Here is a 26950-nt window from a genome sequence, read left to right as displayed (position 1 = left end):
CTCCAGCAGACTCCAGCATCACAGGGATCAGCGTCCTGGTGCTGAAAAACATCGGAAGGGTGCCCATTCGATGAGCTTCAGTTCAAAGTCTCCTGGTGCCATTTTTCATCATGGGGATGCTGATACATGTGGTGCTCCAGGAGCTTTTGATTAGTGCAGGAGATGTGCAAATTAGAGTGCCCTCCAGTCCCTCTCTCTAGGAGCACGTGAATAAATGCCCTATAATACTTCATGTGTCTATGTTATATGTCCCTAGTAAAATGGAAATACAATGACGTGGCCTTTTTGACTTCACAACTTCATGCTCAGCTACTTGTGTGTCAGATTCAGGCAGTGACATTCATGAAATGATAGGATTTGAACATCTCCAATGATGGTGATTTCACAACAGCCCTAATCAGTCTACCCCATTGTCCCATTGGTCCATCAGTGAAGATGTTCTCCTAATACCCAATCTGAACCAACTTTATTGGTGTTTTGGATTTTCTCTTTTCTCCTTTTCTCTACTCCCTTTTGTCCTTCTTCCCTCCTGCCTTTACCCCCATCCCTTCAGTCTCCGATGTTAACGAGTATGTGAACATCATCCCACTTTTCCCCCAAGCTAAGGTCAGTATGTGTCAGCCTCATATCCTCGTCTCCACTTGCTACCATGTCATTGGTCCCTCTCTTTCCACACATGCATTCAACTGGGCGTGTGTAATCTCCTCCACTGCAGTACTTAGGAAGGAAAGAGCAGACAACTAACTGAAAACTTCCGCATTTTCACAGACATGGGAAATGCATAAGGTTTAGTCAGGGGGCATAACAAGGTCTCTTCAAAAGCACTAGAACAATAATTATCAGGCCCACTTTTTGGATGTAATGTAACGATATTCTGAAATAAGAAAAAAAGTTTCATGAAAAATGTAGTCACTTTAGAAACCCTTATCTGTCATCAGAAAACTGCCTTTCAATTCAAAATAAGGAGGTACTCTAAAAATGAACTTATGCACAATTTCAGACAGAAATGGTGGGGTTATTCTCTTGCGTGCTCTTCTCCTGACCAGAGTCATTTCCTTTCCCTCCACAGGCATCCCAAAAGGCACTGTGGATGATGACATCCAACTGCACTGCGGTGACTGAGTTCCTGCTCCTGGGGTTCTCCGATGCCCTGGGATTGCAGATCGTGCACTTGGCCACTTTTCTAACAATATACATAGCAGCCCTGATTGGCAATCTCCTTGTTATCACGCTCATAGCCGTTGACAGCCACCTCCACACCCTGATGTACTTCTTCCTCCTCAATCTGTCCATCCTCGACATCGGATCCATCTCTGTCATTGTCCCCAAATCCATGGCCAATGCCATACTGAACACCAGGCTGATTTCCTATTCTGGATGTGTCACCCAAGTTTTGTTCTTCCTCTTCTTCATCACAGCAGACCTCGCCATCCTCACCATCATGGCTTACGACCGATACATCGCCATCTGCAAACCACTGCACTATGAGACAGTGATGACCAGGAGAGCTTGTCTGCAAATGGCAGCCGCGGCCTGGAGCACAACTCTTCTGTTCTCTGCCCTGCACACGGGGAACACCTTTAGGCTGCCCTTCTGCCACTCCAACATCGTCAACCAGTTCTTCTGTGAAATCCCCCAACTCCTTAGGATTTCTTTCTCAGAGGTGTTTACTAGTGAAATTCAGATTCTTATCTTTACTGCATGTTTAGATCTTGTTTGCATTGTGTTTATATTTGTGTCTTATATTCAGATATTCACTACTGTACTGAGAATCCCCTCTGAGCAGGGCTGGCATAAAGCAGTTTCCACCTGTCTTCCCCACCTCATTGTTGTTGTCTTGCTGGGTAGCACTGCTCTGATTGCCTATATGAAGCCCACATCTGGGTCCCCATCAGCTCTGGACCTCGTGGTGTCTGTTCTCTATTCCATGATCCCACCAGTGATGAATCTGGTCATCTACAGCATGAGAAACAAGGACATCAAAGCAGCTCTGTGGAAACTGGTGAGATGGAAGTAGTTTATTGTGACAAAGATGTCAGTTATTTTCCAGTGACTGTGGTTTGACTGAACATTTTTATAGAAACTGAGCTGTTTTAATACAAATTAACTCCACCGGTGTCAGTAGTGGGGTTTTCATAGAAACAATCAGCTGTGTCATTCATACAGATATAGTTAACTAAACTCATTTGTGTTTCATTAGGTTTACACCATTTTAAATAACCTCTGTATCTAATTTTCACCCTATATCACACTGAACTAGTTAGTCTCTAAGATACCACTCTGTTCTTGGTAATCTTTTTGTATCTATTGAATTTTATCTTTGATGCTGATATTCTCATTTGTTAGTGCACTGTTGCAACGGTTTTTATGTACCTTAAATATTTATTAGATGCCTTGGTGGAGAACATCACTGGATCTTTGTCTTGTCTGGGTTAAAAAGTTTTCTTGAGGTCTGATTATTTGAGATCTGGAAGGAGGGTATGAGAAGGTTTAAAAGGGAGTGATAATGGTTTTTAGATAGTGGGTGTCAGTGATTACTCAGGGGCTGTTTTTTTCGGTTATGCTTTCCTTCTATGGGTTTTGCAAGAGTGTTAATGGTTTTCTTCCCCACAACACTGATTAGATGGAAATGATTTCCTGTAAGTTTGTACACACTAGAGCTCCTGTGCACGTCATGACTGTAGTGATGCTGGATTTTGGCTGTCCTTGTATTCCACTATAGGGAAGCTTTAGATAGGTAAACTTGGGAATTTAGGCAGCTGATTTAAGTATATCAAGCCCAAGTGATGTTCACGCTGCTAGTCCCTAAATCCTTTCAGGACCAGTAGCATCTACTTTCATCTTCCCAACAAGCAGCCTATGCAAAGACCTTCAGTAATGCAAATAGTGTGGCTTTGTTTAGAATGGATGTGAAAGGAAACTCAGTAGAGACCCCAAGCTGCTACTGTAAAACTGTATTGTAATTGGGACTTGTATTCCTTGGGAGATCGGGAAGGTATGAAATGTGTTTTTCTTTCAAATCAATAAGAATAATCAAAATTTCCCAGAATGCCCCGGAGGACAGCATCCTCCAAAAGAAAAAAAAATAATAGCTGAAGTTAATTACTTCTGAGAGTTTAGGTAACTGTCCAGAATTGACACCCAAAAGCAAATTTTGAAAGTTATAAATTGGTTAGTCTGACTCATACTGACTCCTACTGTTGGGCAATTTGAAGCTAGTTCAGGCAATGTGGTTTTCATACTAGAAACAGAAGCAAGGAAAAGTCTGCGTTGAGCTGAAAGACAGAGAGGTGGCACAATCTCCTTCCTTGGAGGGTCTTAAGACTGGGCTAGACCAAGCCAAGGGTGGCATGATCCAACTGGAGACACTCTTTCTTTGACTGCAGGTATAGGGATTTGTCTGACCCAGAGTGGTGGGGCAAGACTCTTTGGCTCATGATCTTGGGGGTTTATTCTGGGCAGGAGCTTTGGAATATCAGTCAAAATCCCCAACCTTGATTTCAGTTAACACCCAATGCTTCTTAAGGTAGAAGAAACCCCCCACCCCATGACTCATGTAGCAAAAGGAGGAGGGAGAAAATCCTTCCTGATCCCGGGCAGCAAACAGCAAAGACCAGAGGTATTGGAAATAACCAGAAATGAACATGGATGTAGCTATTCCTAGATCATGCCTGTCCAATGCTAATCCATCCCCTTGAACTCCTCCAATGATGGAGATTGTACAACATCACTAATCAGTCTAGTCCACTGCCCCATTGGTCCATCAGTGAAGACGTTCTCCTGATAACAAATCTGACCCTGCTTTATCAGTGTTTTGGATTTTCTCTCTTCTCCCTGTCTCTACTCGGCTTTGTCCTCTTCCCGTCAGCCCTTGCCCCCATTCCTTCACATCTCCAATGTTAACATGTATGTGGACATCATTGCACTTTTCCTCCAAGCTAAGGTCAGTATGTGTCAGCCTCATCTGCTCATCTACCACGTGCTACCATGTAATTGGTCCCTCTCCTTCTGCCCATGCATCCACGTGGGCTTGTGTGCTCTCCTCCATTGCAGTACTTAGGAATAAAGAGCAGACAGGACTCTAAAGAGGAACATCATCTCACTTCCTTGGGGAGTCTTAGTTAGAGTCCAAACCTGGGAGCTGACCAGGGGATGGTCCCATGTACAAGGCAAGAGTGATAAATCACAGACTAATACAAAAGTAGGACTGGAAGCAGCTCTGGAGGTCAGCCCCCTAGTCAATGCATCATCTTACCTATACAAGCTATGCCTTATGAAACCTTGTTTAAACTGTTTCTAAAACGATTCAGACACCCTGTCACACCACTACAAGGTATGTTGCCTACAGTCACTAAAACTATCAAAATTTCCTGCAGGGAAAAAAGGGAGATGAAGACTGTCAGCATCCTGTTCCTGCAAGTGTATTTATTCACATTCAGGATATAGAAATAAGCCACCAGCCCACTCCACCCCATTACAGAGAAAGGACCCTCCTTCCCCCATAAGTCTCTAGCCATCTGTCTCTACAGTAAACTTCCTTCCTGCTCCCAAATGTGGTGATTGGCAGGTCCCTGGGCGGACAGGAAAAACCCTTTAGCCTGGGCTGCAGCCAACCCCCAGTGCTGCTGAGGAAGGCAGGGTTGTCAGGAGAGGGGGATCCTGACACTGTTAGCAACAGGAGAGGGGAAAAATTATTCCCAACCCAACATTGCAAAGCCTAGACACATTGGCCCACTGATAGACACAGCCTGTTACAAGCCACAGCAAGATCCTCTGACATGTGGTCAGTAGTAGGTCCAATTAGAGACTCTGGACAGTCCTTCTGGCTTCAATATCTTTGAATCTCACATGTTTGCCCATGGGCTCTGCTTCTGAGCTGTGCAGGGCTCTAGGGAAACAGTCCCACAAGACCTCCCAACATATCCATAGACAACTCACTGACTGCGACTTCAGTCCCTTCATTGCAGTACAGCTGCAAGGCAGCTGCATGCCCAGCTCTTCTTCAGGAACTCATCATTTTGGATCAACTCCTCTCAGTTCTCCTGCACAGCGAGGAGTGCTCAACCCCAAGAAACCTGTATCCCTGGCATCTAGATAGCACAGTGATGGGGGTACAAGAGATTGGAGGCAGGAGTTAGATGGTCAGTAATCATGCTGCCCTAGGATTTAATGTGGGAAACTGAAGACAAAATCATTAAAACAAACACAGTAAGTAATTTATTCAATTCCATAATGTTTGGAGTTTAATAGAGAGGATCTTTTATAGAAATTATAATGAATTATTTAAAATTATTTCAGAACTTTATTCTCCATTTGATAACATCTCTACAGTTGTTAGAAAAAGTAAGCAGAGAAGTATTTTCATGAAAAATAGCAGACTTCTGTCCTGAAATGTTTAACTATTCTACAGTAATGTAAGTGAGCGGGGAAGCAGGGCAGCAGCCATGCCCTGTGCATCACAACCTGCCCTGGGCTTGGAGCTGCCCTGCTAGCATGTCTCCCTCTTTACCAGTAACCCCTGAAGTACCAAGAGTCATCTAGTTTGCTGGCCACTGAAGATTTTCAGAATAAACTAATAAAGAAAAGGTCAAATATCTTTGAAATACATGACTTACAAAATATAGAAACCATGCAGGGATGTTGACAGCCCATGCTTATATATATTGCTGAGACTTGAAGCCAGTTTGAACACACAGCCTTGTGCACATCCTGCCAGCCATTTGATTGCAATCTTTCCAGATGACTTAGAGCCTAGACACAACCAGCATCTTATGGTCTATGTCCTTAGGAAAATGGAAATACTATGAGATGACCTTTTTGATTTCATAATTTAATGCTCAGCTGCCCATGGGTAAGATTCAGGCACCGACATTCATGAAATGATAGGATCTGGGGTTGTAATTATTCCCTTTTCCCACATCACATGGACTTGCAATGGACCTGCACCTCACTTGAACTGACATGGCCCCTTGGACTAGAAAGGAGCTAGGCCAGTTTATGCCAGTGGGATAATCCACTGACAACTTCTCCATTTTCACAGACATGGGAAATGTCACTGCCACTCACTAGTGCTCATACAAGGTGTCTGCAAAAGCTCTGGTAAAATACTTTACCTGTTTGCTTTTTGGCTGCAATGCCTCTATAATCTGATTTTTTTTTAAAGTATCATGAAAAATATTGTCACTTTGGGAACCCTGATTTTTATCACATAACTCCCTTTGAACTGAAAATAAAGCAGACCTCTAAAAAAATCAAGTCATAGAAAACTATGGATAAGAAATATGGATTTTTTTGTCTTTCTTCCTCTTGTCCTGACACAGTTGTTCCTTTTCCCTCCACAGGCATCCCAAAGGCACTGTGGATGATGACATCCAATTGCACCGCTGTGACTGAGTTCCTACTCCTGGGGTTCTCGGATGACCTGGGATTGCAGATCTTGCACTTGGCCACATTTCTAATAATATACCCGGCAGCCCTGGTTGGCAATCTCCTTGTTATCATGCTCATAGCCGTTGACACCCACCTCCACACCCCGATGTACTTCTTCCTCCTCAATCTGTCCATCCTCGACATCGGATCCATCTCTCTCATTGTCCCCAAATCCATGGCCAATGCCATACTGAACACCAGGCTGATTTCCTATTCTGGATGCGTCACCCAAGTTTTTCTCGTCCTCTTTTTCATTCAAGCAGACCTCTGCATCCTCACCATCATGGCTTACGACCGATACATCGCCATCTGCAAACCACTGCACTATGCGACAGAGATGAAAATGAGAGCTTGTCTGCAAATGGCAGCCACGGCCTGGAGCGCTGCTCTTCTGTACTCTGCCCTGCACACGGGTATCACCTTTAGGCTGCCCTTCTGCCACTCCAACATCATCAACCAGTTCTTCTGTGAAATCCCCCAGCTCCTTAGGATCTCTGGCTCGGAGGTGTTTACTAGTGAAATTCAGATTCTTATCTTTGGTGCATGTTTAGGTCTTGGTTGCACTGTGTTTATATTTGTGTCTTATATTCAGATATTCACTATTGTACTGAGAATCCCCTCTGAGCAGGGCCAGCATAAAGCAGTTTCCACCTGTCTTCCCCACCTCATTGTTGTCACCTTGCTGGTTAGCACTGCTCTGATTGCCCATTTGAAGCCCACATCTGGGTCCCCATCAGCTCTGGACCTCATGGTGTCTGTTCTCTATTCCATGATCCCACCAATGATGAATCCGGTCATCTACAGCATGAGAAACAAGGACATCAAAGCAGCTCTGTGGAAACTGCTGAGATGGAAGTGATTTATTGTGATGAAGATGTCAGTTATTCTCCAGTGACTGTGGTTCCACTGAACATCTTTATAGAAACAACCAACTGTGTTATTAATACAAATTAATTCCACCAATTCCCATTTTGTTGCTTTACCACTACACTATTTAAAATCATCTTTGTATTTAATTTGAAGTTTATGTCTCCCTGAACTAGTTAGTCTCTTAGATGTTGCTCAGCCCTAGCTCCTGTCTTGCTGTCTGTTGAAATTCAGCTTTGATGCTGATTGTGTCATTTGTTACTGCACTATTGCAACACCTTGTAAATAACTTCTATCTCTAAAAAAATCCTTCTTGGATAATATCGTGAGATCTTTCTCCTTTCTATGTTACAATATTTTCTTGAGGTTCGCCTATCTGGGATCTGGAAGGAGGGTAGGAGAATGTTTAAAGGGGAGTGATGATAGTTTTTAGATAGGAGGTGTCAGTGATCACTCTGGTGCTGGGAGTCTCAATCATGATTTCCTTGTACAGGTTTTGCAAGGGAGCTAATGGTTTCTTTCACACCATGCTGAAGGGTTGGAAATGATTTCTTCTAAGTGTCTACTCACTTGAGCTTCTATACAAATCATGACTGTAGTGATGCTGGATTTAGGTTGTCCTTCTATTTCACCACCTGGAAACAGTAGATAGGTGAGCCTGGGGATTTTGGAAGGTGATTTAACTATGTCAAGCCAAAATGTCTTTCGAGCCGCCAGTCCCTCAAGCCATTATCCCTTCCAACATGTAGCCTATCCTATGAAGTCCAATAATTCCAGGAGCATGGCCTTTCTTGGAAATGATGAAGTAGCAAACTCGGTGGAGACCCGAATCGGGTACTGTACAACTACATGGAAATTGGGATTGCTGTTCCATCCCAAATCCTACAAAATATGAACTGTGTTTTCCTTTCAAGTCAGATAGAATAATCAACATTCCCCAGTGTAAAAAGAGTTTCTAACAACAAAAAGTAGAAGAAAAAGTTTCTTCTCCAAGAAAGAAAGAAAGAAAGAAAGAAAGGGAGGAAAGTGGATCCGGCTAACTATAGGCCCATCAGCCTGACTTCTATCCTGGGGAAGATCTTAGAAAAGTTTATTAAGGAGGCCATCCTTAATGGAATGTCCGACGCCAACATCTTAAGGGATAGCCAGCACGGGTTTGTTGCGGGTAGGTCTTGCTTGACCAATCTCATTTCCTTCTACGACCAGGTGACCTATCACCTGGACAAGGGAGATGAGATTGATGTCATATATCTTGACTTCAAAAAAGCCTTCGATCTGGTGTCCCATGATTGTCTCTTGGAGAAACTGGCCAATTGTCGCCTTGGGTCCCCCACGATCCACTGGCTGGAAAATTGGCTCTGGGGTCGGACCCAGAGGGTAGTAATTGATGGAAGTCACTCATCGTGGTGTCCTGTTACCAGTGGGGTCCCCCAGGGCTCTGTCCTTGGACCCATACTGTTCAACATCTTCATTAACGATGTGGACACTGGAGTCAGAAGCGGACTGGCCAAGTTCGCCAATGACACCAAACTTTGGGGCAAAGCATCCACACCAGAAGACAGGCGGATGATCCAGGCTGACCTGGACAGGCTCAGCAAGTGGGCGGACGAGAATCTGATGGTGTTCAACGCCGATAAATGCAAGGTTCTCCACCTTGGGAAAAAAAACCCGCAGCATCCTTATAGGCTCGGCAGTGCTGTGTTGGTTAGCACTATGGAAGAAAGAGACTTGGGGGTCATCATTGACCACAAGATGAACATGAGCCTGTAATGTGATGCTGCGGCTAGTAAAGCGACCAAAACGCTGGCTTGCATCCATAGATGCTTCTCAAGCAAATCCCGGGACGTCATTCTCCCCTTGTACTCGGCCTTAGTGAGGCCGCAGCTGGAGTACTGCGTCCAGTTTTGGGCTCCACAATTCAAAAAGGATGTGGAGAAGCTTGAGAGAGTCCAGAGAAGAGCCACGCGCATGATCAGAGGTCAGGGAAGCAGACCCTACGATGAGAGGCTGAGAGCCCTGGGGCTCTTTAGCCTGGAAAAGCGCAGGCTCGGGGTGATCTGATGGCCACCTACAAGTTTATCAGGGGTGACCACCAGTATCTGGGGGAACGTTTGTTCACCAGAGCGCCCCAAGGGATGACGAGGACGAATGGTCACAAACTACTACAAGATCGTTTCAGGCTGGACATAAGGAAGAATTTCTTTACTGTCCGAGCCCCCAAGGTCTGGAACAGCCTGCCACCGGAGGTTGTTCAAGTGCCTACATTGAACACCTTCAAGATGAAACTGGATGCTTATCTTGCTGGGATCCTATGACCCCAGCTGACGTCCTGCCCTTTGGGCGGGGGGGCTGGACTCGATGATCTTCCGAGTCCCTTCCAGCCCTAATGTCTATGAAATCTATGAAATAGCAGTTGTAGGTTAGGGGAAAATTTGTAAACTTCTGTATGACACTTTGTGAGCTGTTTGCCAGCAGGACTGTTTGGAGGACCCCCTGCTTTGGAGAACGTGAGCCTAGCCAACTTTGCTTCATGGCAGTTGAGACCCATCCCGTCAGATTGTGCTTTTTCTCAGCTATTAATCTTGTTTTTCCAATTAATCAATAAACTTTGCACATTTTTTGGAATGACACTCCCACAGTACATGTACATTTGGAGTGCCAAAACTGGATGCCCCCAGACCCATGCAGCCTCTCCGTGACCTCCAAAAGGTCCTGCAACAACAGTAATCAGCAGCCTAAGTCATGCTGAGCAGCAGCCAACCCCAGCTGCTGTGCACTCAAACAGCACAGCTAGGGGGGCACCCAGGCCATGGGTCTTGGGCTCACTCAGAATCACTCACCAGGCCCAGACACACACAGGACTAGAACCCATGCCTGCAGTGGCTCAAGGCAGCACCTCACCCACACAGCCAGCAAGCTCTCCTTTCTAGAGACTTCTCGGGTGCGCCTCTTATCTCGATGCCTCTGGCCCCAGCAATGAAAGAGTCAGAGGCTCTGGGAGTAAAGAACTTGCCCCAGACACCAACTTACAAAGGATACTTACTCATCATACCAGGGTGGGAATTAAACCCATGACTTCCAGCCTCCAAGCCAGCCCTCTCCCCACAAGGCCAGCAAGCTCTCCTTTCTGGACATGTGTCGGGTGCGCCTCTTGACTCGGCGCCTCTGGCCGCAGCAATGAAAGAGTCAGGGGTCCTGGGAGCAAAGGACTGGCCCCAGAGATGAGCTTACTAAGGGTACTCACCCACAGTGATAGGGTGGGATTCAAACCCATAAGACCAAGCTGGGGTACCAATGCCTTAACCACACAGCCAGCAAACTCTCCTTCTCAGGGACTCCTCAGCTGCGCCTCTTGACTCGGTGCCTCTGGCCACAGCAATGAAAGAGTCTGGGCCCCAGTAGTAAAGAACTAGCCCCAGAGACCAGCTTATCCATATCAGGGTGGGATTTGAACCCATGACACCAAGCCTTTAAAGTAGCACTCTCCCCACCAGGCTAGCAACTCCTAGCAAATAGGCTCTCGGCTGCACCTCTTAACCCGGTGCCTCCGGCCCCAGCAATTAAAGGGACAGCAAGCTGGCCGCGCTGCAGTACTCTCAGTGCTAGGGCTCGGGCAGAGGTGCAAGTGAAGCCAAATCAGGTGGAGAGAGAGAGAGAGAGAAATAGTGCAGGGTTTGTTTGTTTTTTATCTCTATATTGCTCTCTCTCTCTCTCTCTCTCTCTCTCTCTGTGACACAGGAGGGAGACAGCTGGAGAGACCAAGGGTGCGCCACAGGCCTTGCGCCCCGGCCCTCCCCGGGAGCTGGTTAAATACAGGGTTGTGTTCCTGTATTAATGCGGACCCTAGGACCATCTTAGACTCCTCTCAAACTTCCCTTGCTTTACTTAACCAAGGGGTCATCATCACTGCACCCGCGTGAAGCGGGGACCTGTTACATGGAGCACCTGGTGCGTGGAAGAGGGGTGCAGATTGAGAGGCAGGGGCAGAGCCACAACAAAAAGGGACCTTGGGCAGGTAAAGTGGGGCTTCGGTTGCAAGCCGGGAGCCTGAATCCAATACTGTTACCCGAAAACCCAGACTCAGCTGCTGCCCAAACCTGGAGGTGACCAGACATCAGGGCCTCCTCTATCTCGGACCTTAAGGCTTCCCCTTAAGGCTTCCCCGCTGCGTCTCAGTGAAGGCCGAAAAGTTTCCCAATCTTACCCGATCAGCAGCCAGGCGCCCAACTCCCCTAAACCCGTCAGCATTCAGAATATAAGCCTATCTCCCCAGCCAGCCCCCCCGCCCCCATGGAGCAGTGCCGTCTCACGCCGCCCCGCACCTCTTCTCCAGCCCTGCAAACACCACGTCCCGCAGGCCGGGCCTGCCACCTCCGCGGCTCCCGGCTCAGCCCTGCCCCGAGCACGGTTGGCTTTCCCCAGCTTCCCCTGCGGGGAAAAATATTCATTCCCTCCCTCCAGCCAAATGTGCTGGGAAATGTGCTGACCGTCACTGACTCACCATTTCCCCAATAATTAAAATAATATGGCTGAAAATAAATGCAAAATGAATTAAAAAATTATATATTTTAAAAATATAATGGCAGTGAGAAAATGTGTCTGGCTCCCTCCCAACTCAGTGGCCCCTCAGGGATGAAAATCGGGAGACATGGCTGAAAGCCCATGGACATTACATTGAACAGGCATGGGGAGGGGCGGAAACCACAGTTGGACTTCAGGGACTCGCGAAAACCTGGAGGCGACTGGGGATGGACACAGGCATTGTCCTTCTCGCAAGGGGACAAGAGTATCTTCCCCCTGCCGTGACCCAGCCCGGTACAGAAAGAGCACCCACCGTGCTAGTAGAAGCAGCAAGACTCGTACCAGAGCCATTCAGAGACTACGGTCTGAAACACTGGAACTAAAAAACACCAAGAAGCTGGGAAGTTAGTTAAGTATTTTACTTTTATTGGGACCAGTTTCTCTTTTTAGACAAGGATCGACTGGACTTCCACAGATCATACCAAAGCATCACAACTTCACTGTACCTTATTTTCAGTACCTCTCAGAATCGGGAATGATTTCCTACTGGGCATTAGCAATTGTGAACTGATGACTAGGCACCATCTGTTACACAGTCTTTTACCACTTGTAAGTCATAACAGGAAGCATTTGCATTAAACAAGTAAGACCACAGACTGGATCAGTAGATAGAATGAAAAAGTTTATTCCTTCAGCCAGCCTCAGTAGGAAGGATAATGGCTGAATCTTCTCAATGTAGACAAGCACCAGCCACAAGGTGAAAAGTTTTTTATACCATTGAGTATTCAACTGTGTACATCTTAGGCCCACTTATTCTTACCGGTTAGACAATGATGTCAATTAACTTTATAATCGTTTGGACACAGGACAAGATCTTTGTCCCAATTGGAGCTGGAGATTAACACTTTCAAACACCCATGGAGCCTTCACTTCCAGACGCAAACAAAGTGCACCACAAACAGCCTCAAATTGGCCCCGCAACCTCCAGCCGAAGCAGCTACAGCCAAGCCACGAACAGAACCGAGCACAAACCTGTGTTTCTACGCTACCACCAAGACCCGCTCAACAAGAAAAACCTACACGCTGCCTTCAGTCGCATCTATTGGATCAACTACTTAACTAGCAACGCCAAACAACCCGGAAAACGCTCGACTGCCGCATATCAGTACGCACAACCGGCACAATGCCTCAACCTCATCACGCACAATCGAGGCCAACCCAAGACCGAATGCACAGCACAACTTGAAGCGTGGGGCTGCTTGCTCCTAATGGGTGTTTGAAAGTGGAGAGATGCACACCATCTCCATCAGGACTCGTCTAAGCATGCATTAACAATTCCCGTCCCTCCCGCCCACCCCAACCCACGCTATTTGTTCCCCAGCTTCTTTTCCTGCTTCCGTTCGCTCTTGTCCAGCCGCCCTTCAGGGACCTGCAATAGTACACAAGACAGAAGTCAAGCTGACTGGCAATGAATTGCACCCCCCCCATAGCATATAAAATAACGTAGCTCACGCCGCCTACTGTACTCTCAAGCTTGGTGTCCTTTCAAAACAAGGGGGGTGTGACATACGTCCGGTTTCCTAAATGAGGAGTACCCCACTAGCACTCACCCGTGTATGACAACAGGAGGACCTCAGGCACGAATCCTGTGTATAAGGGGGTCCCACTGCTCCAAACCTTCCACGACATGTTCATCACAAGGTCGACAACTTGGGGATGCCACTTGCAGAGAGGACAGACACCGTGTCCAAACTCCTTTACCTTCCCTCGGGGTGGGCTGGTGTGGGTCTCTTCCCTCCTTGGTGGCTAACTCCTGCTCGTCTGTCATTTCCCTGCTTCTCCTTCTGGAGCCTTAAATCCAATGCCTGTCTGTTTTCTAAGTCAGCACATCAGAGGACGAGATTGCAGGCCCCAACTTATCTTCTTCTCTTACCTGTAAATGGACCTGGTACCACTCCATCGTCAGTCTGTGCAAAGTGGGAAGAGCAGACGTCTGCAGGTTCGGCCTCTGACATCCAGCCAGGAGCAGAGTGCGATGGGGAAGGACTCTGGACAAGACTGCTAGGGCGGCACCATGAACGGTGACCACAAGCACCAGCAACCGTGCTTAGAGGACGGTGCTCCCTCCACACAGCTGGCTGCTGGGGCATGAAGCCCGGAGACAACCTGCAAAGCCCCGAATGCCAGCTGACAGCTGCATCGGGAGGTCTTGATCGGGGTCAAAGCTGCCCCGTGTGTCCAGAGCATAAGAGGGCCACAACTTCAGGATCCCGTCACAGAACCAACAGAGCCCAAAGGTCTAAACAACGTCTCTTCCCCCCACGGCCAGAAGGGGTGGGGGCGCAGCCCTGCTTACAGGGCGCCGGGGGAGGCCTTCTCAATAGTGCCAGGTGCAGCAGATCAGAGGAGCAGAGACCTGGACCCAAGTTGCAGGAAGGTCAGGAAGCCTTGGAGTCCCAACACACTCAGTATCTTCCAGAAGCCTGCAACCTTCCCTGCAATCCGTGGGTATCGTCTCTGGCCGGCCTCTCCAAGTGGAATGAGAAGCAGAGAATCAAGGGGACCTGCACCCTGCTTACAGGCTGCAGGCCAGGCGTGGGGGTGCCGAAAAACGGCTGGCCAAGTGCCAGGGTGCTCATCTCGCCAAGGACTTGGGGATGGAGTACATAGCCTTCTCTTCAAAAGGACGGCAGGAACCCTTCATGCGAGCTACCGAGTGACCACAAGAACATGCTAGTCACCCAACAAAAGGGGGCCACAACCCTGAGATACAGGAAGGTCATGTTTCCAAAAGTATTAGCGGGGTGGGGGCCTAACGCTCCCCCAGGCCAGAAGGCACTGGAAATTACAGCAGTGCTGACCCCCCTAGGTGAGGAGGTGGGAGGAGAAGGCCACGAGGATGCATCTCACCCCTTTCCCAGCACTGGGAAGAAAACAAAGTACGCTGCAGCAATTTTAAGAACAAAAAGAAAATAACAAACGCTTTCGCGCCCAGGCACTCCTCTCTGTCGCCATCCACACTCTCACAAGGGTAAAAAGACTGTTCCCAGGCTGGAAAGGAGCTCCATGCTGCAAACCGCTTCACCTCCAGCCTCCCATGGGAAAATCCTCCTCCTCTCCCAGGGGGCAAGAAGGCTGAGACCGGCACCCACCTTTCGGGGCCCGGTCTGCCTGACTAGTCACACTGCCCACAAGGGGCAAAAGGGAAAGACCCAGAACCTGTTTACAGGAAGGGCCCTCAGCCAGCCAAATCAGAGCTATCACCAAAGGCACAGTGAGAGAGCTGGACCCTGTTTACAGGGTGGTTCACAGCTCTGCAGACCCCAGCCCTCCACCAGGGACACGGGACTTGCACCCTTCTTACAGGGCGGCCCAGCCATCCAGATGTGGAGTGCCAGGCATAGATGCAGGAAGGAGGACCGGCACCTGGACACAGGGATCGGAGAGGAGGCCACAGACTTCAACCCAGCCATGGGAGGGTCATCCAGCTCTGGGGTCTAAGGAGTTTACCGTCACCCCACGAGTCTCGGCTCCTGTCTGCAAGGCCGCCCTGCGGCACCGTGCTGCAGACTGCTCCGGCTCTCTCACGCCAGCGCAAGCAGGCCACACCCAACCATCTAACAGGGGCACCTCTCCGACTGGCTGGCTTCGGCAGCACACATAGCGTCCCAATTACAGAACCTCTCACGCTACACACGTTCAAATTGCCTGTCATTCTCCCATGGTAGGAGGCAGCACGCACCCCACTTACAGGAGGCTGCGTCACTGGCAGCTGCTTCTGGCCTGGACCCCACTTACAGAGCGGCTGTGCTGTGCAAGACCACCAAGCAGATCTATGGCCTTTGAGAACAAGGTGGTGGTGACACACGCCTTGCTTACAGGGTTGTCCACCTGCCACCTCACTACTGCACAAGTGCAACACCATCAAAGGCAGAGACCCATTTCCGGGTTACAAGGAGCTCGCCCAAAGGCTCATGCACCCAAAATTTGGCCAATACATGATCAAGACCTAAAGGCAGGGGGGTCACTCTGTCCAGAGTCCCTTCCCTTCACATCCCATTTTGCTGGCTTTTTGCCTCCTGCTTGTCCTTATGGCAGCTGCAAAAAGGAAAAAAGAAAAAAAAAATATGCAGCCACCCCCGACAAAAAACAGGGGGAGGCAGTGTGGGTGTAAAGCATGGAGCCAGAGACTGGGACTAGAAGTTGTAACGTCTCTCTGTTTAGTCCTTCCCTATGACCCCTGTTGATCTGTCTTGTGTTTGACAGAGGGACGAGCAGAAATCTCCATGTTCAGCTTCCAAAGACTGAGTCAGTTGGAAATGGAAAGCCGTGGGCCAGAAGCCTGGACTGAACTCATACGATGGCACAACATACGACAAGACAAGGCACCTGGAATCAAACTTACAGGATGGTGCTCCCTCCCAAACATCGTCTTCTGTGGCAGAAAGCCGACTGAACAACGGTTGCTCAGGCAAAAAAAAAAGCAAACCGGCCCACACCTGGGGGACAATGGGCAGAAAGTGCAGTTTCCTGACAGGGAATTCAAAGCTCTCAAAGGACCAAAAAAGGTTCAAGACACCCGCACTCAAATCGGGGGATGTAACGAAACCCCAGATGACAGCAGCGAAAGGGGAAGGAGCCACTGCCCACTTGCAGCTGGAACAGACTTGAACCCCAGTGAGAGCAAGCTCACAACACCCACGGTACTAAAGAGCTTGCTGCCTTGCAAAAAGAAGGGGGACATGACGTACCTCTGGTTTACAGGACCCTCGTACTCCACGAAAAACCTAGCTGTGTATCACAACATTGGGAGCTAAGACACGAATCCTGCTTATGAGGAGGTGCCAGCGATCCAGCCCTCTAAGGCCCGCTGATCCCATGGTCTACTACTTTTTGGCAAAATTTGTCTATCCTTGACCTTGGATCCATCTCTGTCATTGTCCCCAAATCTATGGCCAATTCTCTCTTAAACACCAGGACAATTTCCTATGCTGGTTGTGTGTCCCAGGTCTTTCTTTTTTTGCTGTTTTGTACAGCTGATTTTTCATTCCTCACCATCATGGCATATGACTGGTACATTGCCATCTGCAAGCAACTGCATTATGGGATAATAATGGACAGAAGAGCTTGCATCCAGATGTCTGCAGGTGCTTGGGATGCTGGTGCCATGTACTCTGCAGTGCACACTGGGAACACCTTTAGTCTCCCCTTCTGCCACTCAAATATCATCAACCAGTTCTTCTGTGAAATACCCCAGCTGCTCAAGCTCTCCTGCTCTGACGCATACCTCAGGGAGCTGGCAGCTCTTGCCTTCGGTGTCTGTTTATGTTTAGGCTGTTTTGTTTTCATCGTTGTGTTATATGTTCAGATCTACACTGCGGTGTGGAGAATCCCCTCGGAGCAGGGCCATCAGAAAGCCTTCTCCACCTGGATTCCTCACCTTATCGTGGTCTTCCTGTTTCTTTCCACTGGCGGCATTGCCTACACGAAGCCCATCTCTGACTCCCCGTCCCCCTTGGATCTCCTGGCAGCTGTTCTGTATTCTGTGGTGCCTCCATTGATGAATCCGATCATCTACAGCATGAGGAACAAGGAGATCCAAGCTGCCCTGAGGAAGCCGCTGCAAAGGCAGATCCTCTCCAAGAACAACATGTCTATCTTTCTTTCATGACTTTGCTTTACTTATAATTTATGCATGAAATAAAAGAAAAAAAAAAGAGGTTTTTTCATAGTATTGTATAAATCCTACATATTAAAACCAGAGGTGGAGACTGACCTGGCACACAATGCAGACAAGAAAGCCAGGCAGTGAAAATGGAAATGGAGGCGTCCGTGGGGGAGGGATAGGCTGGGGTGGAGGGTAGGGAGGAAAAGGGGATGTAGCAGCTCAGGAAAAAGTGCAGAGGTACCTGGGGAGTCAGGTGTTCGGCAGGTTGCAATGTGTCCAAATTCGACTGTGTATATTGAATCCATGCGTTTCTGTACCTAGGGGGCTGATGAAGTGTAGTTCATAGACCCAGCTCTGAGAAGTGGTTTGCACATTCAAAAAGGCATCTAACCTCATCACCAGCACCGAAGCCAACTTCCTACAGCTCCAAACACAACACCTGCCAACTATCTCCCGTAGCCCACAAACTTCACACCAGCATCTATCCAAGACAACGATACTCAGCTACCTGCGGGGGTTCATTCCTCACCAAGAAAAACACTCTGCCTCCAGTCTCACAGGCCTGATTGTGAGAGGGAACAAATTCCAAACCGCTTTTCACAGCCAGGCCTATGAACTGCACTTCATCAGTCTCCCAGGTACAGAAACTCATGGACTCAATGTAGATTAGTCAGTGGAGCTCTGACGCACTGCAAACTGCCAGACATCTGACTGCCCAGGTACCTCTGCACTGTTACCTGTGCTGCTACATCCATGAGTGGAGAGAAGGCTCCTACTAAGATATTTTGATTTTGAAACATTTTGCAGTGGCAGTGAAAAGGGAAATTAGATAGATCAGTAGCAGGAAAAGAAGCAAGGAGTCTTGGCACCGGACGATCTATCATGAGCTGAGAAAGACATCACAAAGAACATTGCTCTAAGTCTGTTATTGCAATTATCTGTGGTTGGTTGGTAACAGGGGGACGTGTGGTTTATTGAAGCACCTAAAAAAGACACACACCTGGAAATCTATCAAAATTTGAATAGCAAGGTATTCAAAATGTCTTAGGTGGTCAAAGGACAAAAAGAAAGAAAAGAAAACAGTTCCCTTTAGAAAAACTGAACATGCTCCCAAAACCCCACAGATTTCAGTGTCTTTGGAACTAGAGATTTTCAATCAAAAGCTCCTGGAGACTGCAGATTTAAACCAAACAATCCTCCCACCAATATATTTTAATTTTAATTCTTCTACATAAACGTACGCTTTTGAAGAAATGTACATATTGCGAAACATTACGTCTTCAAGCGAAGACATTTTTATAAGAAATCTCTTTCCAGGCTTAAATTCTAAGCCCCGCAACAGAGCATCAGTATCGCCCGGCAACACCAGAATGCCAATCCCACCTATTCATTGCATCCAGATTTTGCTGTTTTCCAGAAAAACCACCTGGCGGAGGGATAAATCGGTAAACCCCACTGCTGATACCCCCCCAAAATGCATTTTAAATATCCGAGTGCCTCTCAGATTAGGGTCAGGGGACCCAACAAAGTTAGATGAGCAAATAAATAGTGAGAAGCATTCCTTGTTCAAAGAGTTTAAAATTCTTGTACCCAAATGACAAAGATCAATGACACCAAGTGAAGGTAACAGGAAGATGGGATTGGCCTATCGTGGCACAGAGACCACCGTGCAGCCGGGGGTGGGGACTGTATAAATCAGCTTATTGTGGCAGGCTGAACTTGGTGTAGAGTCATTCCAGACAAGGTGACTCTTGGGATGCAGTGAGGGATGGAGTGGCGATAGGGCTAGGGCTGGGGCCTCAATCTGCACTCCCCCTGCACAACCCTCCCAACCCTCCCCTCCCCATAGACTTGCATGCTGGCCAGGGGTGGGGCGGGGGATCTTCTATTCTTCAAGTCCAAAAGTGATCTCTGACCTAAAAAGGTTGGAGGCCAAAGCTGTACATTACTGGATTGATTATTGGATCCAGCACAGAATAGAGAATGGCTTCTATGAGGTCAAGAGCTGATGGGGAGCTGGAGATACATTTCATATAGGGACAGCTACTCATGCTAGTAAGCAAGGAGACCAGAATGAGGTGCGGAAGAAAGGTGAGAAGTCTTTGTCCTGTCCTTGCTCAGATAGGCACAGTGTTGAAGATCTGAATGTATGATACAATTAGGAAAACAAAACAGGTCTAAAGTTATGCAAACACCAACAATTTTTTCAAGTTGTGTAAGGAAAAAGTCAGAGCAAGTGTGCTTGATTAGCTGAGGGATTTCACAGAAGAACTGGTTGATGATATTAGCTTCCTGGAAAGATACACTAAAGGTGTTACTAGTGTGAAAGGTAGCATATAGAAAACCACAGATCCATGCACTGGCTGCCATTTATCTCCAAGCTCTCCTGTCCATGATTGTCTCGTAGTGCAGTGTTTTGCAGATGACAGTGTACCGATTATATGCCATGATGGTGAGGAAAGGGAAGTCAGCTTCCAAGAAGAACAAAAAGAAAAGGACTTGGACAACATATCCAGCATAGACCATGGATCTGGTGTTCAGCAGAGAATTAGCTAAGGATACTGAGATGGTGACAGAGATAATTCTGAGGTCTGGGATAGAAAATTTATCAAGAAGAAGTGCATGGGGCTGTGAGGGTGGTGGTCAAGAATTATAATTGTAATATCAAGGAGATTACCAATCAGGGATGCCATCAGAAAGTGATGGCTTCCACATTGGGAAGACAAAGTCATTTTTTTCTTGAAGGTTGCAAGAAGGGCTCATGGGATATCAGTGTAACTCTACGTAATGGACAAATCAATATGATAAGGCAGGAGATCACCAACTTTTTCCACTTTTAAGCCAGAATGGCCCACCTGATGTGAAAACTAGGCCGATACCAAAACTGGTGACTACTACCACTTTTCGTCAGTGCTGCTTCTTTTTGCTGCCCAGCTGCAGTACAGCACCGCGCAGGGTCAGAGAAGGCCCCTGTTACCAAAAAACCTTCCTCTACAGGGTGGATACAATGGCTTCATGGCCCTAGATTGTCAACTGATGTGATGAACTCCATACAAAACTGATAAGGTCAAAATGAAATATTTTGGGACTGTTTGGTTCTTGAAAAAAATAAAAATAAATCCCAATTTGGGGAAAGGGAAAGGTTGATATTTTTAAATTCCTCCCATGATGGGATCATTGTTTTTGGCCATGGGAATATCCATGAAGACAGCGAATTCCTAACACCATAAATCTTCTAGCTGCTGGACTCCAACCAACCACTTTCCCAAGTGGGAGCTCCCAGTACACTAAGTTAGCATGGATGCTGAAGGAACGAGACGCATGTTGTCATATCAGGCTCTGGCATCTGGCAGGTTCAAATCAAGAGAAATCAGGTCCATGAACGAGTCTCTGATCCCTTGATGCTCCTTGTGGAGCCTGCCTGGCATGGGCTGTACATGGCTTGAGGCTGCACGGGGATGTATGCTTCATGTGGCACCTGTGCCAGGCGAGTCCTGTGTACTAGACTGGGGGTTTGCCTGGATTGGGCTCATTGACCCACCCTGCATACAGGATGCAGTGTGCACAGTCAGCTACACGTCCGCCCCACTGAGCAGCTTTTACTGTGAAGTCATTTAGTACTTGCTTTAACAAGAACTAAATGAATGCGCAGTACCCGCCAGGACTGTGCCGTGCCGAAGGTGTATGGGACAGTTCAAACCCTACTGCACAGTAGCAATGAAGTAATGCTCAGGAGGTCATTGCTACTGTACAGTAGTGGTGGCATCATGGTTAGTGCCCACCAATGCTACATTGCCACAGAGATGAACGACATAGCTGTAGCTCATCGCTACAGCAACCTAGCATCTTGTATAGACACACCTAGCCTGGTGCAAATGTCACATGCCATGAATGCCACGTGCCCCCTGGAAGCTGGGGGGGAACAGCAACTGCCTGCAGGTGGTTGTGGTGGCAGCGAATGGGGAGCTCCTGCAGGTAGCTGTGGTAGTGTCAGCGGCGGGGGCGGGGGCAGTGGCAAGTGGTGACTGGTGGTCGTCGACCACCCACAGACACCACCAGCCACGTTGCAGTGGCCAGAGGCAATCAGCGATTGTCCACAGATACTGTCAGCAGTGTTGGCAGTCAGGGCGGTGGGGAAGGGGGTACTGGGAAGTGACAACTGCCCACAGGCACCGGTGGTGCTTCTTTCAGGGGGGACACCAGCAATCTCAGGGGGTGCACATGCTCCCACGTACACCCCCTATGCATTGCCAATGCCACATGCAATACGCACCCCCAGTGACCTCTTGTGGGTAGCATGTGTTGTCAATGTGATGCCTTGCAATGGAGCTTGTTTGTCTGAGTTATGGAATATATTCATTATATTGAAAAAAAAATTTTTTGCACCTTACAAACCTGACTTTTATTCTCATGTTATGTTCTCATGCAACACTACGTAGGAACTAACCAAATTGCAACTTGGTGCCTCCCTGCATCCTAAGGTGCCCAATCTAGCTAACTGGCACAGCAAAGCCAGATAGAAAAGCTCAGGGCCTTCTCAGAGATCCCATGACTTGTGTTGTGAGGGAGATTAAACCAGAGCACAGCTGTGCTGTTCTGCTAACATCTGTACAGCTCGGACTGTTTACATCTGGGCTTTTCCTTCTGAGCTGTGCAGGACTCCAGGCAACGAGTCCCAGGAGCCTTTGGAAGAAAAAAACCTAAAAAAATTGCTGTCTTGCTTCACTCCTTTTGTACAAGGCAGGGTTGAGGTCAGCTGCACACTCAGACACTTGGTTGGATTTACTCCAGTCACTCAGTGACAGAGGGAGCAGGGAAAGACCTCTGGGCTATCTGTGCTTTTGGGGATCTCGACTAGTGGTCGGTGCAGAGGAGATCTGAGAGATCAACTGGACAAGAGCAAAGGATCTCGGCAGGGGAAGCCTGAATGTGACAGAAGGTTAGGACATTTCCACAAAAACAATTTCAGTAAGTTTTCCGCATCAGTGAAGTGTCCTGTGTTAGTAAGATGCAGAGGACAATTAAAAACATTAAAGTTGGAAAACCTGGCTACACAAATCATACTGCATCTTATGTATAATAGATTCAAAGCTACAAGAGTGAATGAAGACATATTCAATGTTTTTGCTGTTAATTCAGATAAAGTTATACAGCTTATTGGGAGTGGGGTGGAAGGTGGGGTGGGAATAGGACCTCTAAGGAAGTCAAATTTTATAAATCTTTTATTTCGTATGTATTTGTTTCCAGCATGCATTTTCTAGGTGAGATGGATAAATTATAGACTTTGGGATTTAAATAAAAAAAATAAAAACATTAAAATCCGGAGTTGTGGCAGGGATAACATTTTCTTCACTTTCTAAATGGAATATCAATATATTTTATTTTATGTAGGGTATTATTGCCAGGGATAAATAATTTATTAATATCACATTTTCCATGAGGCAAAAAATGGAATATTTTCATTCTTAGTATGAAATTTAGACACGTTATTGATGGGAATATCAAAGCCACTGAGTTTATTACTCTCTTCCTTACCACTGCCCTTCTTCTATTATACCCAGGACTTGCACGGTGCCCTGGGAAGGAAGATGCCCAACTGGACCACTGTAACCGAGTTCCTCCTCCTGGGCTTCTCTGACACTCGGCAGCTGCAGATCTTGCACTTTGTCATCTTTCTGGCAGTGTACCTGGCAGCTCTGGTGGGGAACCTCCTTGTCATCACTGTTATAACTACGGACCACCACCTCCACAGCCCCATGTACTACTTTTTGGCAAATTTGTCCATCCTTGACCTTGGATCCATCTCTGTCATTGTCCCCAAATCCATGGCCAATTCTCTCTTAAACACCAGGACAATTTCCTATGCTGGATGTGTGGCCCAGGTCTTTCTCTTCTTCCTCTTTTGTGCAGCTGATCTTGCCTTCCTCACCATCATGGCATATGACCGGTACGTTGCCATCTGCAAGCCACTGCATTATGAGGTAGTAATGAACAGGAGAGCTTGCGTCCAGATGGCTGCAGGTGCTTGGGCTGCTGGTGCCATCAACTCTGCACTGCACACTGGGAACACCTTTAGTCTCCCCTTCTGCCACTCAAATATCATCAACCAGTTCTTCTGTGAAGTGCCCCAGCTGCTCAAGCTCTCCAGTCCTGGCACATACCGCAGGGAGCTGGCAGCTGTTGCCTTCAGTGTGTTTCTTGCTTTAGGCTGTTTTGTTTTCATCATTGTGTCGTATGTTCAGATCTTCACCGCAGTGTGGAGCATCCCCTCGGAGCAGGGCCGGCAAAAATCCTTCTCCACCTGCATTCCTCACCTTATCGTGGTCTCCCTGTTTCTTTCCACTACCAGCATTGCCTACACGAAGCCCGTCTCTGACTCCCCGTCACCTCTGGATCTCCTGGCAGCTGTTATGTATTCTGTGGTGCCTCCATTGATGAATCCGGTCATCTACAGCATGAGGAACAGGGAGATACAAGCTGCCCTTAGGAAACTGCTCCACAGGCTGATCCGCTCCAAGAACAATATGTCCATCTTTCTTTCATGACTTTCCTTCTCTCATATTTTTGTTTTCTAATTTACACATGACATGAGTTTTTTCATAGGATTGTGTGAATCCTCCATATTAAAAATGAAGGTGGTGGGTTAATTCTGTAACTTTGTAATGTCAAAGACTTGGCTTTTATGATTTTGTGTTGACACTGTTGAAGTGGGAAAGTAATGTTTCATGCATCAATTTTAGTGTCTTTGAACCATCTAAAATATATCCCATCAATCGCAAGATAATGAAGAATTAAAGAGTTTTATTTACTAATTGGTGTAATCAATTTTTTGGATGAAAGAATGTACAGGGAAATCTCCAGATGATGTGAAACTGGAATGAAGTGCAAGTACTTTAGGGGATAGGGATACAGTTCAGATGGATGCAGATAGATTGGGGAGCTGGGCTTGAAACAATAAGACAAAAGTCAAGGAAATGAATGCAACTTGCTGCACATAGGGGAGAAGAATCAAAAGCACAAATACAGCTTGTGTTATAAATGCCTGGGTGGTATCATGGTTGCAAAGGTGGGTCACAGTCTCAATATGAACCAGCAATTTGATGCAACTACAGAAACATTAATGCAATTTTGGGCTGCAACAACAGGAGTATTAGATGTAAAATGATCATGTAGGTTGTAGCTGTGTTGGTCTAAGGACACAGGCAGACAAGGTACTTTGCATGAATCTGATACCTTTTATTAGACCAACTTAAATAGTTGGAACAATTTTCATAGCAAGCCTTTGGGTTTAAAAACCAGGAAGAGCACACACCAACTGCAGCTGCTTCCCCAGCCTGATGAAGGGTTTTTAAACCCAAAAGCTTGCTAAGAAACATGTAAACAAGGGAGGTGATAGTACCACTCGACATGGTGCTAGTGAGGCTTCACTACTGTGTGACTTTCTGGGCTTCACATTTTAAGAAGGAATATGAAGCAGTTAGAAAAGTTCAGAGATAGGTGACAAAAATGATAAATGGTTGGATGGCAAGCCATGTTAAGGAGAGATGGAGAGAACTAAGCATATTTAGCTTGCAGAAAAGGTAATTAAGAGGCAGCTCATTGCAGTCTTGAAATATCTGAAAAACTGCCATAAAGAAGAGGGCGAACAACAACTTTTCTCCCTTGTTGAATAGGGAAGGACATCAATCTTTAGATTACAGCAAAGTAGATTTAGATTTGATTTCATGGGAAAAGCACCCTTGTTTCTAGAGCAGTGGGGATGTGGAATACACTGCCCAGGGACGTTGTGGAGTTTCCTTCATTTCAGGTTTTCAAAAAGAGGATAGTCACTGGTCACAGCTGATTTAGGAGTAACAGTCTTGCATTTGTGCAGTGGGGTGGACCGCATGATCCTTGAGGCCCCTTCTAACTCTATGAGTTTATATTCATGATGCTATTACAATGATGAGAATAATGGAGCGGATAAAAACAGTCAACGGCAAGTGAATGGATACTGGGACAGTAGGATTACTGTATGTCTTATTATACAATCCCTTTTTTTTTGCTTTTTCCTTTTGGAGGGTAGACAGACAGATGGGTACTAGTCCTCCTAATAGTTTATGCACGTGTGAACGGCTGGAACTCGAGTTGACATGGCTATGTTTTTGTGAATTTGTCCGGTTATACTAACATGGCGCTTTCCAAAAAAAAAAAAAAAGGTTTTAAGGGAATTTTCCTGATTGGCTTTGCTACTGATCACATTGAACTTTCTGGAAATAGCCCATGCCTTAACTACCATAAATAAATTTTGAATACAGTAATATCCTATCTACACCTCCGTATGGCAAAGTGCTCCCTCTTTCCGTCTGAGAACATGCTTCCTTGCCCACATCTGCCCAAGTGCTCCTTCATCATTTTTTTTTCAGGGAAAGGATGATAACTACAGACATTAGGCAGCTCAGTCAGTTTGGGCCCACAGTAAACCATGAAACCAGCCTCTTTTGCACCACAAGGAAGAGGATACACAAGGAGAACATTCATGTAGATTTGCTTATGATGACATTTTTATTTCTGATGCAGACAGAGGGGTTATTTTTCCAAATGGCAAAAGGAATTAATCAAGGCTGAGGAAGGCATACCACTGAAGAACAGATTCCCATTGATCTGTATGTTAAAGCACATCATTTTCCACCAAAGCCTTGAGGTCCGATGTTCAAAGAGCTAGGACATTCAAAAGTGTTTTGGCATTGTTGGGTGCCTAACTACATTTGGCTGGTTTGGAAACAGCTGTCTCATTAACTCCAAGCCTTCATACTGTGTTTTGATTATAAGAAGGGAGAGTTACTCCATCACCGGGGGAAAAAAATCAGGGCCATAGATATCTGTTCACCACTGCTTAAACAAGTTTTTTTTTTTAAAGAAAACCCCCTAAAGAAAGTTGAGTGCTTACTTTAAATGCGATTTAAGGTCTCAAACTCACTTGCCTGTTTCAAAATATTCATAGGATCCTAGGACTGGAAGGGAGAGTATCACTGCCTCCAATGATATATTTGGTCCTAATACAACAATGCTGTTCTCCGGGTGCATCTGTTCATCAAATTAGCACAGCCGAAAGAACTCCAGCACAGTTCTTGCTGGAGTTTCTTGTTCCTGGGTGCAGAATTAGAGTAGATGGCGTTAGATTAGCAATTTGCTCCCAGTCATCCTAGGCAGTGGGGGCCACAGAGGATGGGGGTGGGTGGGGGGATCTGTCCATGGCTCCTGTGTGGAGACCAGGATCTCAGTCCAGCTCGATGGTGCTGGCTTGGGGTGATGTCTTGTGCCTTAGTATAGGGGAGGGGGGGAGGGACAGTAAGCACTGCCAGGACCAGGGAGAGGGGAGACATGAGGGGAAGCAGCAACAGGCCTTTCCTGTAGGCTTTGTTGAAGATGCCGTCAGCATGCCTAGGTGGGAAACAAAGATCACACGTATTGAAGAAATCAAAG

The 26950-nt window shown here is 46.9% G+C and overlaps 2 protein-coding genes across 2 annotated transcripts; both read left to right on the top strand.

The window, feature by feature from the left end:
* Positions 1–13891: 13891 nt before the first annotated feature.
* On the top strand, positions 13892–17374 carry LOC132251817 (olfactory receptor 14A16-like; the record flags this gene model as incomplete). Its single annotated transcript, XM_059731740.1, has 2 exons — positions 13892–13898; positions 16683–17374. Coding segments are annotated over exons 1-2 (699 nt in total), but the record flags the coding sequence as incomplete, so codon positions are not given.
* Positions 17375–23073: 5699 nt separating this feature from the next.
* On the top strand, positions 23074–24259 carry LOC132251678 (olfactory receptor 14C36-like). Its single transcript, XM_059731627.1, has one exon. It carries the CDS (start codon positions 23074–23076, stop codon positions 24028–24030), a length of 957 nt encoding a protein of 318 aa, XP_059587610.1. The 3' UTR covers positions 24031–24259.
* Positions 24260–26950: the final 2691 nt, after the last annotated feature.

This window comes from Alligator mississippiensis, chromosome 7 (genome assembly GCF_030867095.1).
Source record: "Alligator mississippiensis isolate rAllMis1 chromosome 7, rAllMis1, whole genome shotgun sequence".
In the NCBI taxonomy this organism is placed as follows: Eukaryota; Metazoa; Chordata; order Crocodylia; family Alligatoridae; genus Alligator; species Alligator mississippiensis.
Note: the sequence above shows the minus strand (reverse complement) of the source record. Positions and strands in the feature narration are given on the sequence as shown.

What these genes read in the sequence shown, in the direction of transcription:
- LOC132251678 (XM_059731627.1), top strand. Translation starts at nt 23,074, where the DNA reads ATGCCCAACTGGACCACTGTAACCGAGTTCCTCCTCCTGGGCTTCTCT.